General features: G+C 42.8%; 2 protein-coding genes and 1 pseudogene across 2 annotated transcripts in view; all 3 read left to right on the forward strand.

The window, feature by feature from the left end:
* The window catches only part of LOC124861450, a 700723-nt pseudogene that overhangs the window by 276140 nt on the left and 404365 nt on the right, over positions 1 to 20218 (forward strand).
* Positions 1 to 20218, forward strand: part of LOC124861512 (protein NLRC3-like) — a 737509-nt gene that overhangs the window by 157868 nt on the left and 559423 nt on the right. The window lies entirely within an intron of this gene.
* clcn4 (chloride channel, voltage-sensitive 4) lies at positions 10462 to 17675 on the forward strand. The gene is made up of 12 exons (XM_047355219.1): positions 10462 to 10639; positions 10707 to 10861; positions 10940 to 11039; positions 11474 to 11661; positions 11743 to 11865; positions 11953 to 12159; positions 14460 to 14540; positions 14627 to 15172; positions 15248 to 15434; positions 15509 to 15907; positions 15985 to 16201; positions 16658 to 17675. The coding sequence occupies exons 1-12, from the start codon at positions 10624 to 10626 to the stop codon at positions 16746 to 16748; spliced, it is 2310 nt and encodes a 769-aa protein (XP_047211175.1). The 5' UTR covers positions 10462 to 10623; the 3' UTR covers positions 16749 to 17675.

A 20218-nucleotide genomic window follows, 5' to 3' on the forward strand; every position in this document is an offset into this window, starting at 1 on the left:
CCGAGCAAGTATGTGGCAACAGTGCGGAAAAACAATTCCCTTTATACAAGATGAAACCCCCAGTAGAACCAGAACCAAGCCCGGTATGAACGTCCCTCTCGGTTCAGGAGCTGAAAGGACAGGAAGTAACTCCCATCACTGACACCAAGAGTCAAAGGGAAATAAAAGCTGCTCTGTTCATCCAGTCCACCATAAACCTCAGCCTATTACACAATAAGTAATGAGGATTTTTCACTACAACTATAAACTTTAGCATTTAGGAAATGTTTAAGGATACGAACCCAGAGATCTTTCATTTAAGATGAATTTTGATCCTTGTTAGGTCTTTATGTGTGAAAAAAAAAAAGAAACTTGTTCTGGATTTAAAAGGAAACCAGTGAAGAGAATCTAAAATTGGAGAACTATGGCCTTTCTCTGCTTTATCTCTTAAGTAAAAAAAACTTGTTGCTAAATCTAAATTTTTTGACTCATGATCAATAGAGAAGCTGGAAATGACGTAGTTCTGGGTCCTCCTGAGTGTTGCTGTTTAATTTGGATTCCTAACTTTCATAAATGGTTTGAGGTGCAAGTTTCTGGTCTAACATCACTGTGGAGGTTTAGGAATCACTTGTGCCCTGTGCTGTATGATGGATTAAATGGAGCAAAATGAAATAAATAAATATATCATAAATTTAAATATATCTGAATATCCCATGAAATAAACAAATGGACCATTAAATGATGAAATGCACAAATAAAGAATTAAATATAGATTTTAAATGATGACATTATATCATTAAATGTAATTTCAAGCAACTTGACCAATCAAACTCAGTGGGCGGGCTTAGAGCAGCTGCTCAACAGACCCTGACGTCTGATTGGCTGCTTTGCACAACAAGTCAAAACAGGTTCTTCCAAGTTTGGTATGACTCTGAGGTCAATGTCTTCCCTGGAAACTGTGGAAATATCTCCAATAACATCAAGAAATTCTTGCAATTTATTAATTACAAACTTTAGGTGAGCAGGTCCAGCCTCTATATCTCTAGCTTGGTCTAAAATATGTTAGTAATAACCTTTATTATTATGCTTATAGCTGTTTTTCCCATTTATACCATAATGATATAAAGTATAAGTTCTAATGTTTCCCTTTTGTTACAATAGGATAAGAATGCTCATAAACACACAGTACAAGGATAAATGGCCCATGGATTGTCATAAATGACCTGAAGCTGAGGCACTGGGTTTGATGGTGGAGCAGCTGGTATAACTGGTTTGATTAAAAAGCTACAGCACACTTAGATTAAGGATGGACACCTGCTACTAAATAATCTAACAGATAGACACCACAATGGTGACACATAGTCTACTGATAATCAGTGAGGGAGAGAACATCCATTGCATTGGAGAACCAGATATAAAACTATATGTGACTTTCTATCGAGGCTCTTCGTCATCCTCTAACAGACGGCGACAGTCCGAGACGGGAGCCTCAGCGCTGATCTCTGTAAACATTAATCTGCCTTAATTTAGATTAAAGGAGCTAAAAGTTAGAAAGTGGTTGAGAGTCGTTCCTTTAAGAGTCTTTAGATAAGAGTGTGATTGCTTCATGGGGACCAAGGACCGGAGGAGCTCTGAGGCGTCTGACTGCCAACAGTAGCTCGGACAAATATCTCCAACTAGTTCACAAAGTTCACCTCTTTGAGGTCCTGCATGGAGGAAGCTGCAACGGATCACATTATCAGCGTAAGCCCCACCCACTGAGTTTGATTGGTCAAATTTCAGTTAAAATCATTTCATGACGACACTGCTGCGGGGAGCTATGAAATAAATTAATACTGAGTGAAATAATTATGTATTTTTACAAAACATTTGTAAAAAAAATTAATTATTTCATACCTTCATTTAAAATGTATATTTAATTATTTAACTGTGGATTTCATAATTTAATGGTATATTTCATTATTTTATAATATATTTATTTGCTTAGTTTTGTCCCTTTTAACCCTCCATACACTGGAATATTTTTCATGTAATTTTACTGGAAAACATATAATTTATTTGAATACTTTTCTTTGAAAACATGCATCAACTCCATGGTTTTTGTGAAGGGCGCTCCCCTCCACTGGTTGCCTGTTCAGTTGGATGAATCGAGCCTGCTAGTGAAGCCTTCCTAAAGAAAGATTTCTGTTCACTATTTCCTTGTTTTCTCGTTGTTCTGAGTACTCTGGATCCAGTTGGAGGTTCCCCTCACGGTGCCTCAGTATTTTAGTCATTTCCTGGTTCGCTCTCAAGTTGCATTACTCAATGAATCAACTCACCTGCATCAGATGAGGTTCTATTCAGCTTTCTGGAGATTCTTATCTGCTGAACTGCAGCGCTCTGCAACCCAAACTAAACTAAACTAAACTATTTCAAACCAAAATAAAGAAAACATTCAACATGTTAATATCGCGTAGCTGCCAGTCTAGCTTCAATCTTTGTATTTTCTTCCTCTCTACTTACAACAAGTCCTCTTCCAGCTCCTCTCTGGTGCTTCATGTCATTAGTCAGAAATCATACCTGCAAACAACAGAAACCTCAGCATACTCACCTCTGTTTCTTTCCTCCACTGCTCCTTGATTTTGAGCATCTTCCAACAACTTGCAGCCATAGTAAAGCCTGACGCCTAATAAGACCAGCTATTCCACACTAAGTATTAATTTCCCAGTTATTCCAGACTAATCATCCACACCTTGGGCTATGTCTTATATAAAAACTTTATTATTATTGATATTGCCTTAAAAGTTGTGTTATAAAGGTTTCAGCAGAAATGAGACTGTTACTTGCAAACCCCAAGTTGATTAGCTTTTGGTGTGAAATAATGCAACGTTGTATTAGTTCTCAGGTTTCATTTCTTTTGTTTTATATACGGTTCTAAGCATGAAAAAGAGCAAAGGGGTTAATGGTGTGGCTGCTTCAAACCGGTTCAAGATGTGCGTTCCTGACTAATGGAAATTACGGAGGGACATGAGCGGATTCTGGTTTTTTTGGTGTTCGCTTGCAATGCTTTTCTGTTCCCTCGCAGAAGTTCATCACCTTGAGAAAGTTGTGCATTTTGGAACAGCAGCACACATGATAAACTGCTCACAAAACAAACAGCACTGATATGGCTTTGATATGGTTTATTTGTCATATGTAGGTTAACACACAGTCAACAATGTAATGAAATGCTCGGGATAAGAAGAACCGTTCAACTCGCTATAAAAACAAAAGCACCGATGGCGTCCAATAAAAAAAAGTACATCATGCAGCAGCAATAAGCTGATAAAGTTTCACAAATGTGGTTTAGTTCACTATTATTGTCCAGAGTTCAGTAGTCTGACAGCTTGTGGATAATAACTGTATTTACGTCTGACTGAATATCCTTTTATTTAAGGTCGATTTCAAAATAAAACTTAATAAATCTCAAAAAACGAGTGTAGTGTTTGTTTCATTGTTGCTGTTGTCTGGTTTGGAAACTGTCCCGCAAAGTATTGTGAGACAACGCAAAGATTATTGCGTGAGAGTGCACGTAGGAAATAGCTCCCTCAGTCGTATCTCTGATGCTGTTACTTCTTGTTTTTTCGTTTTTTGCGTGTCAACCTTCAAAAACCTCTAAAGCACGTATTGTTTGCATAAATAGCACAGCTCTGAATCTTAGAGAGGTTTAAAGAGAAGACAAACACAAGTCAAATGCAGGTTTTTGAAAGAATGACAAGAAACTTCTGGAATAATCTATTTTGTACAGATGAGTCCTCAGGAAAGAGGGCATGTTTGAGAAAAACCAAATACAACATTCCAGGAAAATAATGTAATCCTAGCTGTGAGGCATGGAGGTGGAGATGCCATGGTTTGGGAACGCCTTGCTGTAGCAGGACTTGTCCAGCTCGCTGTCATAGATTTCAACATCTATTCCATCATGTGTCAGAGGGCGTTTGAGGAGAATATGAGACATCTGTAAAAAATGGTAGTTGAGACAGAACTGGACTCTGCAACATGACGCTGATCCAAAATATACCAATGAAGCCACAAAGAAGTGGCTGAGAAATAAGAAATAAAAAGTAGTCAAAACAAAAAATCTTTATCTAATTGAGGTTATGTGGCGTGACCAGAAAAAAGGCTGAACATGCCGGGAATTGGTCAAACTGGTTGAATGCGAGCTGCTTCTTTGCCTTTAATGAAATAAAAAACACACTTACACTTCCTCAGAGCTGGTTTTATAGGAGCATTGCAAATAAAACCACAACTTTTTGACTTCAAAACATCCTCAAACATTTCCATGTAGTCATGGTTTCTTTCATTGCTCCATCTGTTCTGTGTGTCATTGCTTTACGTCGTTAGTAAAAGTGTTATATATATATATATATATATTTTTAAAAGTAAAACCCTCAATTAGTGAAACTTTTAAATAGGTTTCAGAAACTTCCCTCTTTCTGTCTACCTGTCTGCATATCGTGACTTCTGTTTTCTGGAAAGAACAAATAGATAGTTTCCACAGATTAAACTAGCTTCAGATCTACAGTTAAAAAAATAAAATTAATTTGTCACTTTGGCTTAAATCGTCATTTATACACAGCAGTCAATAAGAAGCGATGCATAATTATAGAAGCATGTTTAGCAGCTTTAATCAGGCAATTAATGAATCATTTGAGTAATTTACAAACGAAAGACGCCTCATCTTGGTTGAATTCGTCTTTATGATTTTTTTTCTGACTTACTTCAAATTGTTTCCCTATCTTTGTACTGGAGAACAGTACAAAAAGTCACAGTTTTATTCCATGTTAAAGCATCACGGTGCTCACCATTTAACTCTAAATATAATCATTAGGAAATGTAAGAAAGTTGAGTTAACAGTTTGCATTTTTTGTGCCAGTATTTGAACAGTTAAGTTGCAGGGAATAAACTGTGGTACTACATTGTCACAGCTATAACACACCCATATCTTCAGTTCTGGAAACACATTTGCTGAACATTTATTTTAGTATTTCTAATGTCCACAGACAGTTTATGTTCAATCTGCAAACAGATGAAAAACTTGTCAACGGTGTTACAGATGGGTTATGGCAAATATCACTTTGATCTTTCTTCAAAAAATACCAACAGTTTCTACCATTTAGTCTAAATGTTTCTTTAACAAAGTGGGGCTAAGGTCCTTATTGAAGATGAAGAGGGACCAATGTCAGAGTAGAACTCAAAACCAGCATAAACAGGTTCTGTGAATTTGATTAAGAAGCTCTGGATGTTCATCAGGGTATCAGCTCTGAAAAAGGTCAGCGTTCCAGCCGGACAGTCCAAGTACACTGCTATTTTATTAGGAAAAGGGTTCCTGGAGAAAGAGATGCATGATAATATCTCTTTCTGCCACATAGAGTAACTGTCATGTTCAGAGCATCCCAAACCACAGACTTCAGATGTTCTGTCATTAACATCTTCTCCTTCATTTCCTCTGTTACCTACAGACATATCCAGAGCTCCAGTCCACTCGACCTCCCAGTAACAGCGGCCAGTCAGAGCATTATTACAGAGCAGCAGATAAGGACCCTCACATTCAGGATCCTGCTGTACAACTGTCACCTTCCTGTTGTCTTCAGACAGTTGGAGGTTCCTGCTCGCTGGGTTTGTGTCGATTGTGAGCTGACAGGAATCTGATGGAGAGAACAAACACAATCCAGCTGCAGTTATTGATCATTTATTGACACTTTGATGATGACTCCTGAATGAGTGATGGACAGTTTGAAGATGGTTGAATGTGAGCTGCTTTGTTGTCATGAATCAAATGAAAAACACACTTACACTTCCTCAGAGCTGGTTTCAACCATCGGACTCCAGCAGGCTCCACCCTAAAAAGGAGGAGGAGGGTCAGACCATCAGTCTCTTTCAGCAGCAAACATGGACATTATATGGATTTGACATATGGTCCTACACCGAGGAAGGAACAGGCTAACACATGGGCTCCTTTATTGGAGAAAAGCATCCTGTCCTTTGGTTGTCAGGTTTAAACACAGTTGGGAAAAAAAAATAAATGTTCAATTATGGATATTTTTTTTAAATATCCATAATTGGATGAAAAAATAACACAAAAACATCCATATTTCACTTATCTTGATGTTTAAATTATACCTGACTTTGGTTTGGCAAATTAAGTAAATTCAAAAAGGATGTCACTCTGAACATTATCTGATAAAGACAAATAACGTAATAAAAACTCCATGAGAGAGCAAAGAAAACTGCCTGGAAATTGTTCACATCTACTACTTGAATAAGAACAAATATCAATTAGTTGGATTTTTAGGGTTTCATGGTCCTCCGTACTCACAAAATAAGATAATGAAAATTATTTGTAGGTCTGCTTTGACTTTTTACTATTCGTCCTTGGATGCTTAAATAGTCAATTCACAACATGTCTTGTCTCAAGGCACCTGAAAAAGTTCAGTTCAATGAAATCTTCCAAGTCTGGTGTTTATATTCCAGATTGATCCTAGTCACGCTCAGTGGTTGAAACAGACTGTCCAGCACTGACAGTATTTATATTCTACCCCTCAGCTTGTCATGAACCTGTAATTGCCTCCAGAGGGAAAGGAGACAAACCTTTTTTGACAAATCTATTTTCCAAAAGCCTCTAAATGACCATGAGACACTCCAGATTCTTTACATGCAGGATGTTAATTTATTGACGCATATGATTGATTTACACCCAAACATTCACAAAATGTCCCCAAAATGATGTGGGGGTTGGGTTCAAAATATGCTTCTTCACAGATAAAAGTGGTTGTTGCTCAGTGCAGAACAATAGTTATCTGATAAGTAGAGGTTTCAGCTCATCCATGTTTGCTGTAGGTGCAGATATTGTCCTTCTGTTCATGAAAGGTTTCTGTTGTAAGCAACGGATAAATGGGTGACTGTATACATCGAGCAATCTGAAGAAAAGTCTTGGTCTAATTTTCCATTTCATCCAGCTGGTTTCTCCATACCTTAGCGTCTCCATGCTCCAGTTTGGATCCTTCAGGCCCTCAGATAGAAGCTTCATCCCTGCTTCTCCTGGATGGTTGTAGCTCAGGTCCAGCTCTCTTAGATGGGAGGGGTTGGAGCTCAGAGCTGAGGCCAGAGAAGCACAGCCTTCCTCTGAGATCAGACAGCCTGACAAGCTGCAGAGAACACACATGTCTGTCAGTTTGTGGAGCTGATTGTGGTTTTGTTTGGTTGCATTATATCTGACAGCTTCACATCCTGTTTTATTTGCTTCCCAGTCCTTTAACGGTGCTTTCAATTATGGCACAACTGATGCCAATGATTGCAATGACTTTTTATTCACGGTTAGTGTTGGGTAGTGTTTGTATGTACAAGTAAAAATGTATTTATAGAGTTCTTTTCAAAATGTATGTTTCAAAGTGCTTTACAAAAGTGCACAATAAAACCACAATAAAGCACAACAATAGCAGGAGGATCATAGAAAGCATCCGAATATATGCAGAAGAGAAAGACAAAAATAACAATGAAGTTAAGTTATACTTAAAAAAAACATTTGGCGAAGAGGTAAGTATTCCAGAGGGATTTAAAACAGTCAACAGAGTCAATCAGTTTTAGATGACTATTACATAAACTGGCCCCCAGCATAGGCAGAGCATAATGCTCTGATGTTCTCATCCTGGATTCTCAAACAGAAGACCTTTGTGAGCTGTTAACCTGTTTAGACTTGTAGGAGTTTTGCTATTTGCTTTACAGCATTCTTTAAGTTCTTCAAATGTTATAATTTTACTTCGTTTTTTAATATGTTAATAGCCGGGGAAAATGTCATCATCATCAGCATTGCTTATAGCATTGGTTGTTTTTACACTTCCACCAATATAACTCTGATGATATAGAGTCTTTCCTCTGAAAAAAAATCCAACAATTTTTAAAAACTTTTTTAGATTTACTTAGTTTATAAAATTATGATCAGATTAACTAATAATCCATACAATTAATGTCCTCACTCACAATTTTCTTGCCATTTTAATTTTCAATATGTTCTTTTTCCTCAGTTTACATGATAACTTGTTTTTCACTTCTGCTTTACCTACATGTAACAGGTTAATATAATTATTGAACATCTATCTTGCAAATCTGTCTCTGGAGGCACCATCTTCCCAACATATCTTTATCTATGATAAAGTAAAGCCAGACATGGTTATTTTTGTCTTTTTGATCCAATCAAACCAGGACTGTAATCGAGAAAACCAGTAACACCACAATACAACCACCTTTAATCAGTGGCTGTCCTTTCTTCTCAAACCAAACCATGATGAAAGCACAGAGCAAAATAAATGACACATGCAGGTCTGTGATATGAGCAGCAGAGACTCAGAGCTGCTCTCCAGCAGCCTTCAGAGCATCAGACAGAGCAGCAGCTCCTCTCTGCTCCTCCACAGACCGATCCAGGCAGGAGAAGCTGCCTTCAGCCAGCAGTAAGCGGAGCTTCTAACTATAATCAGCTGCTGATTTGATTCTGCCCAGCTTTGCTTCAGGAACAACTTCCTTCATCGGTTTACAGCTTGAACGCTGATTCCTGCCACCTCTGTTAGAAAGAAGCTGCTGACAGCTGAGTTCAATGAAAGAAACATTAAAATCTGGTTACATTACCATCAAACGGAGAACGTTATCTGCGCCAAATAAGCTTTCAGAAAGTGAAACTTGAAGAGAAATCAGGAAATACCTGTCATCATCAGTCATGAAGGAATCAAAGTATGAATTAATCAGAGAAGTTAACCAACAAGGAGAGCCGTGACATCAGTAGAAAGGAAACAGAGAGTTTACATGTTAGAGAAGGATTTTACAGACTTCAGATTATCTCTTAAAGCTACAACCACCTTTCTGTAAAAAGGTCCTTAGTTGACCACCCATAGAACAATGTTTTACAGTGAGTTTTTCTGTTTTGCTCTAAACTTTATTTAATCAACATGATTCTACACTAAAAAGCACAAAGTTCTGGATGTAAATGCCTCTGGTGACATCACAGGAGGCAGGATGCTGCTGATCTCCTTGGGAAGTCCATTTCTATTTTCATTTTGTTTTATTCATTTCCTGATTTTCAATCAAATTCCACTATTAAAATATTTGACTCTGATGGAAAACATTGAAACAGGGTCATAAACAGACTCCTTTCATTCTCATTTCTGACTTCCTGTTTGCCATCCTCAGCAGCATCCATCATGGCGTTTGGGTCTTCAGAGTCCAGCCGACTCAAACTCGTAATGTTGGACCCATTTCAACTCAAACAAAACTTTAATGCTTCAGAGTCTATGTCAAATGCCATAGTAGTGCTTACTAATGCCGGCTAATTAGCTTGATTCTTTTGCCTCTTGTGATGTCATCAACTCAAAGACATATAAAGAACAATTAGCAGCCTTTTTCCTGAGTGGGCTTATAAGGAACTCTATCTGGTCACTCTTTGTTACCCACTGGGACGTCCTGGCTGCCCAGTCTAACAGTACCAGGTTCATAAATGAGACGAGGAGATTTTAGCCAAGTAAGAATCTGCAGTGAGGTTTGATCTGTATTTATGTTGGGGTTTTAAGGCTGGTCTCATATTGTCTCGATGCGAAGCTTCATAAATCTCTGTTTGCTTTAAATAATCTCCGTTCCTTATTATTATTTAGTTCATAACATATCTCATGGTGACCCCCCCCCCCCCCCCGGCATGATGTCGCTCTGAGTGGCGAGCCGTACAGCCCAGATCACCCAGATGTGTTTTTATTATCGAGGTAGATTTAAATCCTTACAGAAGTCACTTCTGCTGCAGATGTTTGGTTCTGGAAAATTTAAATGATAAAAACACCCAGGCTCCATGCAATGATGGACTGTGGAGATTTTAATAAAGATAATAATAATGTCATTATCAAGATGCTGATAAACTGACTTATGGTTACTAATATATGTGCAAATAAACCCTTGAATTGTTTATTACAATTTCCTAAATTTGTCATATTAATGCTCTTATTTTTAGAATAATCTGTTTAGGGAAAGTAAAATCTACACCAACTATATTCACCTGCTGCTGTTTCACCTTTATTCGCATTTATGGGTCATTATTTGTTCAATGAACTCCTCATCTGGGTCCTCATAGAAGATGTTTATGATTAATAAACAAAGACAGTTAATAATTACCAGTATTGTTATTTCTGCATGTGTATTTGTTTATGTTTGGGCTTTAGTTGAAACATTGACGGCCTCCACAGGAGCCTGCTCTGAATTCTGGGTGGTGTAGTTGCAGATAATGACCGCCAGGTGTCAGACATGAATCCTCTTCCTCTGTTGTTATTTGTTGCGGTTATTTCAAACAAAGTGTAGCAGCTGTAATATTAATGTAACCGTATAAAACACGTGTATTACTCTGGTGACATTAAACCGTGTCGACATTAAAACAATACACTTTCTTCCTTGTTGATCTCACTGCCAGACGCTCTTTGGTCTGAAGTAACGCGAGATCTCGGCGTTATCGCGACACCTGACGGGCTTGTGCGGCAGTCTGTGACGCTGCTGATCTGTCCGTGGGTTTGTGTGTAAATTTCCTCCATGATGTGTAGCTGTGGTCCTCAGGGCGAGCAGGAATAATCCCCAGCAGAGGTCCAACAGAGGACGGGTTGAAGCATGGAGGCTGCGGAAGGTAAGGCCCGTTGTTATGGCAACATGATAAGTAATACGTGCTGGTTTATAATGTCCTCCGTGGACAGGTGTCAGCGCTCCCACTCCCACGGAGGAGATGAACGGGGCCGGGACGCTCATGGACTTCCTGGACGAACCCTTCCCAGATGTCGGAACCTACGAGGACTTCCACACCATCGACTGGCTGAGGGAGAAGTCCAGGGACACGGACCGACACCGGAAGGTCTGGAGGTCTGCGAACGAGCCGTGGTTCTGGTGTGGAGCTGGTGTCCCACTAACTGTGTGTGTGGTTGTCCTGCAGATCACCAGTAAGAGCCGAGAGTCCATCTGGGAGCTGATCAAGAGCCTGCTGGACGCCTGGTCCGGATGGGTGGTGATGCTGCTCATCGGCCTCCTCTCCGGTACTGGTTCTACTGGTTTCCTTGAATGCATGCAGCAGCAGTTTCTGTCGGCAGCTTCCTGCATAAAATGCGTGTTTTCTAGTCCCAACAAACATAATGCTGGTTCTGGAGAAACCTGAGACCATGATCCATCATTTCAGAACCGTTTCCAGCTTCAGTGTGGTTTCGATCCTGCACACAGAACCCGGGGAACAGACAGAACTTTAAATGATGTTTTAATATTTGAAGTGTTGTTGTCAGCAGTAGAGAAGCAGAACCTTTGACCTCACCTGAGGGAACCATCGCTGAAGTTTAGAAGTTGGACCAGAACAGTCCAGTTCCAGCCAACATCTAAAGCTGGCCCACAGGCTGTTCTGTAGAAGCTGCTGCTCAAATGCTTTGGACATGTTCTGCTGCCAGCAGTAATCCGACCCGGGTCCACCTTCTCTGCTCAGGTACTCTGGCCGGTGTGATCGACCTGGCGGTGGACTGGATGACGGACCTAAAGGAGGGCGTGTGCCTCTCGGCTTTCTGGTACAGCCACGAGCAGTGCTGCTGGACCTCCAACGAGACGACGTTCGCCGACCGGGACAAGTGTCCACAGTGGCAGAAGTGGGCCGAGCTGATGACGGGCCACGCTGAGGTTAGAAAGAACCGGATTAGAGACGTTCACCATCATGATCTGGTCCAACATGATGTGTTTTCCTGTGTTTTGTGGCGTCAGGGAGCCGGGGCGTACCTGTTGAACTACTTCCTGTACATCCTGTGGGCTCTGCTGTTCTCCTTCCTGGCGGTGACGCTGGTCCGAGTGTTCGCTCCGTACGCCTGCGGGTCAGGGATCCCAGAGGTACCAGACTGATGTCCAATTTAACCACCCTGTCTACATGTGTTTGGATCAGTTTCAGGGGAAATGTTCTGTTCTGGTTTGGTGCAGATAAAAACCATCCTGAGTGGGTTTATTATCCGGGGCTACCTGGGGAAATGGACCCTGCTGATCAAGACCGTCACCCTGGTTCTGGCGGTGTCGTCGGGTCTCAGTCTGGGGAAGGAGGGTCCTCTGGTCCATGTGGCCTGTTGCTGTGGAAACCTCTTCTGCAGCCTCTTCTCCAAGTACAGCAAGAACGAGGGCAAGAGGCGAGAGGTAAGCTGCTGCCATACGTGTCATTACCTGGTTCTGATGCTCCCGGGTCACATTCGGACCTTTGATTGTCCTCGACCAGCCTGCATGAAAATGGGAGATGAAAAATCCATAAAGTCCTAATCATCTATGTGAATCTGTGCTGCTTTTATTTTGAAGGCAGCATCTTTCATTTCCTGTCTCAGCACCATCATACAGGCCTGGCGCTGTGGGCCACTGTAAGCAGGTCTGACCCGATCCAAACGGAGCTAACAGGTCACTGTAAGAGCCATCAGGTCCTGCTCAAACCAGCCAAAGATTCATGGAGTTTACTGAGACCAGTTCCAGTGAAGTTGGACCGGATGTAAACGTAAACCAGAACCCGGTGATCTGCTGATCCAGTTCAGCCTCCATGCAGCTGAATCCACTAGAAGACATTTAATGTTCAAATTGATTAACTTTATGGGTTTGTTCAAATATTCCCTCGTGTTGAATTTGATGCTTCAACACGTTCCAACAAGCTGGACCGGGTCATGTTCTCCTCTGGGTTTCAGTCAGCGTTTGGGAGCTGACTAATTCTTGAAGCTTTGGAGGAGGAACTCTTTCCCATTCCTGCTAGAAGAACAACTTCAGATGCTCAGCAGTCCAGGGTCTCCATGGTGATCCATGATCTTCATAATGCTCCACACATGGGAGACAGGTCTGGACTGCAGGCGGGCCGGTCTAGAACCAGAACTCTTTACTACGAAGCCACGCTTGCAGAAGGTAGCTTGGTGTTGTCTTCCTGAAAGAAGCAGGACGTCCCTGAAGAAGACGTTGCTTGGATGGCAGCAGATGTTGCTCCAGAACCTGGACGGACCTTCATCTACCCATGATGCCATGGGCACTAACACCCCCCCCTCGGGCCCAGAGAAGCCGGCGCCGGTTCTGGTTGTTGTTAATGTGTGGCTTTGTCTGCCTTGTAGAGTTTTAACTTGTAGATGTAGAGAAGAACTGTTAACTGACTGTGGTTCTGAAGGCTTCCTGAGCCCGGGCGCTGATATCTGGTACTGAATGATGTCGGGTTTTAATGCAGTGCCTCCCGAGGGGTCAAAGGTCCTTGCTGCAGACATTTCTCCAGATTCTCTGAAGCTTTGATGATCTTATGGACTGTAGATGATGAAATCCTGATTGAGGAACGTTGTTCCTAAACGGTTGGACTATTTGCTCCGTCAGTTGTTCACAGAGTGGTGAACCTCGTCCCATCCGGCTGAACCTTTCAGGGATGCTCCGCTTAGACCCGATCATGACCCTCACCTGTTCCCAGTTAACCTGTTCAGCTCTGGATCGATCCAGACAGCATTCCTCAACGTTCCCAGTCAGTCGTTGTCTTTGTCCAGCTTCGTTGGAATGTGTTGAAGCATCAAATTCAACATGAGGGAATATTTGCAATAAAACAATAAAGTTTATCAGTTTGAACATCAGATATGTTGTCTTCTAGTGGATTCAGCTGCATGAAGGCTGAACAGGACCAGAAGATCTGGGTTTTCTGGTTTTATTTAGGTTTTCCACCCAACTTGACTGGATCTGTGGTTGTAGATGAAGAGGTGCATCCAGTCAGACTAGTTCCCAGGAATTACAGCTAAAATGTGAATATTCAGCCTAAACAGGAAGTGAAGAATGAAACTGTTCTCATTGTCTGGACATTACAGAGCTTTTTAATTTCATGTTTGCAGAACCTTGATACAAAAGATGATGGTTCCGGTGTGAATCCTCTGTTGGACCATAGTCTCCATTTAAACTACATTCCTTGAATATTTTGCATCATTTGAGCTTTTTTTTTTTTTTTTTTTTTTTAAAAAAACAGCCTTCCTGAAGACTTTGAACAAGAAATTAAAATTAATTAAAATCCTTGTTGCCAGTTTTTAAGCAACCAGACTTGAATTAAACCACAACCCCAGAATCTAAAATCCGTGATTATTTCCTGCTGCCGGGCAGAAACCTTGGATCTCCAGTCGTTTTCTTGTACAAATCACCTCTACTGATCACCTTTCACACCCGTCTGTTGTTCCATCGCTGGATGTCCAGTTAAAGGATTACTGAGGACTTGTGACGGAGACCTAAACGTGTGAATTTACGTTTAGAAGCGAGACGTTTTGCATTTGAAATAAATCTTTAAGACGTCTGTCTGGTCACATTAGGTTAAGCTGACATGTCAGCTGTTACCAGAAGATGATAAAACTTATCAGTTTATTATTATTAGATATGTGGAGAAACTCTGTTCGGCCGACAATCCCAGTTCCTTATGTGAGTCTTTAGGAACCATAATTATTTTCCACCTGCAGGTGTTATCGGCAGCAGCGGCAGCTGGAGTGTCGGTGGCCTTTGGAGCGCCGATCGGAGGAGTTCTGTTCAGCCTGGAAGAGGTTCGTTTTTATCCATTTTACCAAATCCAACTCGTCTTTGCTTAATTCTGAAATGTCCCCATGAAACCCTCTGTGGTCTCCTGCAGGTGAGTTATTATTTCCCTCTGAAGACCCTGTGGCGCTCCTTCTTTGCTGCTCTGGTCGCCGCCTTCACGCTGCGCTCCATCAACCCGTTTGGAAACAGCCGCCTGGTGCTGTTCTACGTGGAGTACCACACTCCCTGGTACATGGCCGAGCTGGTCCCGTTCATCCTGCTGGGAGTGTTTGGTGGCCTCTGGGGGACGCTCTTCATCCGGGCGAACATCGCCTGGTGCCGGCGCAGGAAGACCACCCAGCTGGGGAAGTATCCGGTCCTGGAGGTGATCATTGTGACGGCAATCACCGCCGTGCTGGCGTACCCAAACCCGTACACCCGCCGCAGCACCAGCGAGCTCATCTCTGAGCTCTTTAACGACTGCGGCGCCCTGGAGTCGTCGCAGCTCTGCGACTATATCAACAATCCCAACATGAGTCGGCCAGTGGACGACATTCCCGACCGTCCGGCGGGGCCTGGGGTCTACAACGCCATGTGGCAGCTCGCCCTTGCCCTCATCTTCAAGATCGTGATCACCATCTTCACCTTTGGCATTAAGGTATCCTCTTCAGACGAAGCCAATCATTGTTTTACCCAATCAGATTAGAGACGGAGCTTCTTTCGCCCTTCCCAGATCCCGTCGGGACTCTTCATCCCCAGCATGGCTGTGGGAGCGATCGCCGGGCGGATCGTTGGTATCGCCGTGGAGCAGATGGCGTACCACCACCACGACTGGATTATCTTCAAGAACTGGTGCCGGCCTGGCGCTGACTGCGTCACACCGGGACTCTACGCCATGGTGGGAGCTGCTGCCTGTCTGGGTGAGTCAAAGACTGAAGAGACTTAAGGGACTGCGTGTCCGCTCGTGTCTCACCTGTCTGTTGGATCCGTTCAGGTGGAGTAACCAGGATGACCGTCTCCCTGGTGGTCATCATGTTCGAGCTCACAGGGGGGTTGGAGTACATCGTCCCTCTCATGGCCGCCGCCGTCACCAGTAAGTGGGTGGCCGACGCCTTCGGGAAGGAGGGCATCTACGAGTCTCACATCCAGCTCAACGGCTACCCGTACCTGGATGTCAGGGACGAGTTCACCCACCGCACCCTGGCCACCGACGTGATGCGGCCCCGCCGAAACGACCCTCCCCTGGCCGTCCTCACGCAGGACAGCACCACGGTGGAGGACGTGGAGACGCTCATCAAAGACACCGACTATAACGGCTTCCCGGTGGTCGTGTCCAGAGAGTCTGAGAGGCTGATCGGCTTCGTTCAACGCAGAGACCTCACCCTCGCCATCAGTGAGTTTGTTAGGATAACCAGCGCAGATTTTTCACCATTTCATGATCATGACTCCTTCCCTCCTTCCTGTCCTCAGAAAACGCCCGTCAGAAGCAGGACGGCGTGGTGAGCAGCTCCGTGGTGTACTTCACAGAGGATGCGCCGCAGCTGCCGGCCAGCAACCCTCAGCCGCTGAAGCTGCGGCGCATCCTGAACCTCAGCCCCTTCACCGTCACCGACCACACCCCCATGGAGACCGTGGTGGACATCTTCCGCAAACTGGGCCTCCGGCAGTGCCTGGTCACCAGGAGCGGGTCAGTCTGCCACATCGAAACGAGTTCTTTAACCCTGAGACCCAACGAGTGTGGAAAATGTAGTGATGATGTAGTGATGTGCTGTGGTCAGCAGGTGGCGGTGTAGGGTTTGATCATGGGGCTTCGATTGTTAACAGGAAGAAGACACCTGACCTTGGTTTAAAGCAGTTTTATGTAGAGAAGTGTTGGCCGTTTGTGTCCTACGATCGTTAGGCTAAAAATATCGACTGAAACCAAAGCAGAAGCGCCAAAACGAAAGAAGTTGACTAATAATAAGAGTCCCAAAATGTTTAGTTATAAACCTCCACAGTTCGTGAAGAGTTGTGCGTATAAATCAGACATTTAGTTAGTAATCGGGCTGTTTGTGATCACAGCCCTAGTTGCTGTTAGAAGACTGTTTCAACAGGTTTGAGGCTAAAATAACAAACTTTTAACGAACTTCCTGTGTCCCTGCAGGCGTCTCCTGGGCATCATCACCAAGAAGGACGTCCTGCGCCACATGGCCCAGATGATGAACCAGGACCCAGAGTCCATCATGTTTAACTGAGCAGAGACTGATAGGGTGTAGATAAAGCTGCTGTGACCCGGCCTCCTCCTGCATCGCCTGCCCTGTTCCCTCATTAATGTAGCTGCTTTCCTTTAACGAGGCAGAGAAGGGACGACTGGTGGTCACTGGAGGTCTGTAAACTGGGACGAGTTTATACGTAAAACATGGATGATTTATTTTATTTAACGTGTGTATGGGTTGATAATGGTTTAAATGGGTCTCCGTACATAAACTCTAAGGCGGATTTTATTGCACTTTTTGGTGTTGCCATATTTAAATGTCCGTTGCCACGTGGTTTGCTCCTTCTGAGGCCCTGTGGAGTAGTTCATACCTCTGTTGACCTTGATGCTTCTCTGCAGCAGTTTGATTTCTGAGGAAACTTCTTGTGTTTGGAGATGATTTAGCATGAATTGACTCCAGACTCCGACACTACGAGCAGAGACGGCTCTATAAGCTCGTTTCACACTCCGCCGTACCTCTGGGGCCCCCAGCTGGCCTCTTCAAGTGTTATTTACGTCCCCCACCTCAGTGTTTGTGTCGGTTCTTCTCTGTGTCGTGATTTTTACGTTGTAAAGCTGCTGATGATTCACATGAACTGGAAACCAGACTCCGGGTTGGAAACTGTGTGGAAATACCTGTGGTTCCAATAAAGCTGATTCTCTGGGTTCTTTTATCTGAAGTGAAGCTAACGTTCAGCTCCGCTCGGTTTCATCCAGAGCGTTGCTCACTCAGTTTGTAAAAGTTGGAAGAATAAACGTCTGACCTGACTGAAGAGGCCTTCCTGCTGCTTGCTTGTTTTAAGAAGGGCCGTCTAGCCGTGCTCCCGCTGACAAACAGGCATCGGTTTCCCATTCATTCACTACTTCCTGCTGGTCGGTCACATAAAACTACCAATAAAATACTTCCCAATGTGGAAGATTGAATGAATTCTTGAATGAAAATATTTTCTGTGTTGAATGAATGCAGCTCAAATTAGACGTTTTTTAAATAAAAACAGTGGATCTGTGTGAACATCCTGACCTTTTAAAAGGGTTAGAATCCCCAAAATAAAATAACTAATTGAAATATATTAGATCATTAGCAGACTTTAGGAAGATGGTACTTTTTAATCTGTAGTACATTGTGTTTTTCACCCTAATAATGCAATAAATTAAAATAAAATGAATAATAAAACAAAAACATGTTGCTGCCATCATTGAGCCATCTCAGGGCCTTGTAGTAATAACAATGAAATGATTTTATGAGACATATCGTTTATTAAACACATTTATTTGTTAAAAGCAGAAATATACAGGTCCTTCTCAAAATATTAGCATATTGTGATAAAGTTCATTATTTTCCATAATGTCATGATGAAAATTTAACATTCATATATTTTAGATTCATTGCACACTAACTGAAATATTTCAGGTCTTTTATTGTTTTAATACAGATAATTTTGGCATACAGCTCATGAAAACCCAAAATTCCTATCTCACAAAATTAGCATATTTCATCCAACCAATAAAAGAAAAGTGTTTTTAATACAAAAAACGTCAACCTTCAAATAATCATGTACAGTTATGCACTCAATACTTGGTCGGGAATCCTTTTGCAGAAATGACTGCTTCAATGCGGCGTGGCATGGAGGCAATCAGCCTGTGGCACTGCTGAGGTCTTATGGAGGCCCAGGATGCTTCGATAGCGGCCTTTAGCTCATCCAGAGTGTTGGGTCTTGAGTCTCTCAACGTTCTCTTCACAATATCCCACAGATTCTCTATGGGGTTCAGGTCAGGAGAGTTGGCAGGCCAATTGAGCACAGTGATACCATGGTCAGTAAACCATTTACCAGTGGTTTTGGCACTGTGAGCAGGTGCCAGGTCGTGCTGAAAAATGAAATCTTCATCTCCATAAAGCTTTTCAGCAGATGGAAGCATGAAGTGCTCCAAAATCTCCTGATAGCTAGCTGCATTGACCCTGCCCTTGATAAAACACAGTGGACCAACACCAGCAGCTGACACGGCACCCCAGACCATCACTGACTGTTGGTACTTGACACTGGACTTCTGGCATTTTGGCATTTCCTTCTCCCCAGTCTTCCTCCAGACTCTGGCACCTTGATTTCTGAATGACATGCAGAATTTGCTTTCATCTGAAAAAAGTACTTTGGACCACTGAGCAACAGTCCAGTGCTGCTTCTCTGTAGCCCAGGTCAGGCGCTTCTGCCGCTGTTTCTGATTCAAAAGTGGCTTGACCTGGGGAATGCGGCACCTGTAGCCCATTTCCTGCACACGCCTGTGCACGGTGGCTCTGGATGTTTCTACTCCAGACTCAGTCCACTGCTTCCGCCGGTCCCCCAAGGTCTGGAATCGGCCCTTCTCCACAATCTTCCTCAGGGTCCGGTCACCTCTTCTCGTTGTGCAGCGTTTTCTGCCACACTTTTTCCTTCCCACAGACTTCCCACTGAGGTGCCTTGATACAGCACTCTGGGAACAGCCTATTCGTTCAGAAATGTCTTTCTGTGTCTTACCCTCTTGCTTGAGGGTGTCAATAGTGGCCTTCTGGACAGCAGTCAGGTCGGCAGTCTTACCCATGATTGGGGTTTTGAGTGATGAACCAGGATGGGAGTTTTAAAAGCCCCAGGAATCTTTTGCAGGTGTTTAGAGTTAACTCGTTGATTCAGATGATTAGGTTCATAGCTCGTTTAGAGACCCTTATAATGATATGCTAATTTTGTGAGATAGGAATTTTGGGTTTTCATGAGCTGTATGCCAAAATCATCTGTATTAAGACAATAAAAGACCTGAAACATTTCAGTTAGTGTGCAATAAATCTAAAATATATGAATGTTAAATTTTCATCATGACATTATGGAAAATAATGAACTTTATCACAATATGCTAATATTTTGAGAAGGACCTGTATCATTATATATTATTTTTGCAGCAGTTCTGGGGATTTGGGCCTTTCTTTCTCTACAGGAACAAAAGCGGTGCTGGTCTTTTCAGCCCTCTGTGACAGAACCGCCGACCCGCAGGACGTTTCATCCCGACCGCGCTGGGGGGATGTTTGGTACCGGCTTTAACCGCTGCTGAGGAATATTTACCCGCAGGGCGTCACTGTGACTGAACTCCTGAGCATGCTGAGGTGCAAAGAAAAGGATACACAGTGATTTAAGTAGCAAGCAGGAAGGGTAACAATATGTGAGAAAACCTGCTTTCTGTTCGGAACCATTAATAAAATAAAAGGGGACGTTGCATAAACTTGTGCATCTTATTTGAACTAGTCGGTCTGTTCAGTGATAAAAGCCTTCGGTTTATTAAGAGGTGATCTGATCCTGTCACAAGTGGGTCACTAATGAGGAAACTTGTGTAACTGCCAGAAATGTTTTGATGTAAAGTCAGGATCAGTTTGTGTTTGAGTCTCTTGGTTTTTACATGACGACTCACATCTACGGTTTAGTGATGTCACTGTGACCTCCTAAAACGAGC

This window comes from Girardinichthys multiradiatus, chromosome 24 (assembly GCF_021462225.1).
Source record: "Girardinichthys multiradiatus isolate DD_20200921_A chromosome 24, DD_fGirMul_XY1, whole genome shotgun sequence".
Taxonomy (NCBI): domain Eukaryota; kingdom Metazoa; phylum Chordata; class Actinopteri; order Cyprinodontiformes; family Goodeidae; genus Girardinichthys; species Girardinichthys multiradiatus.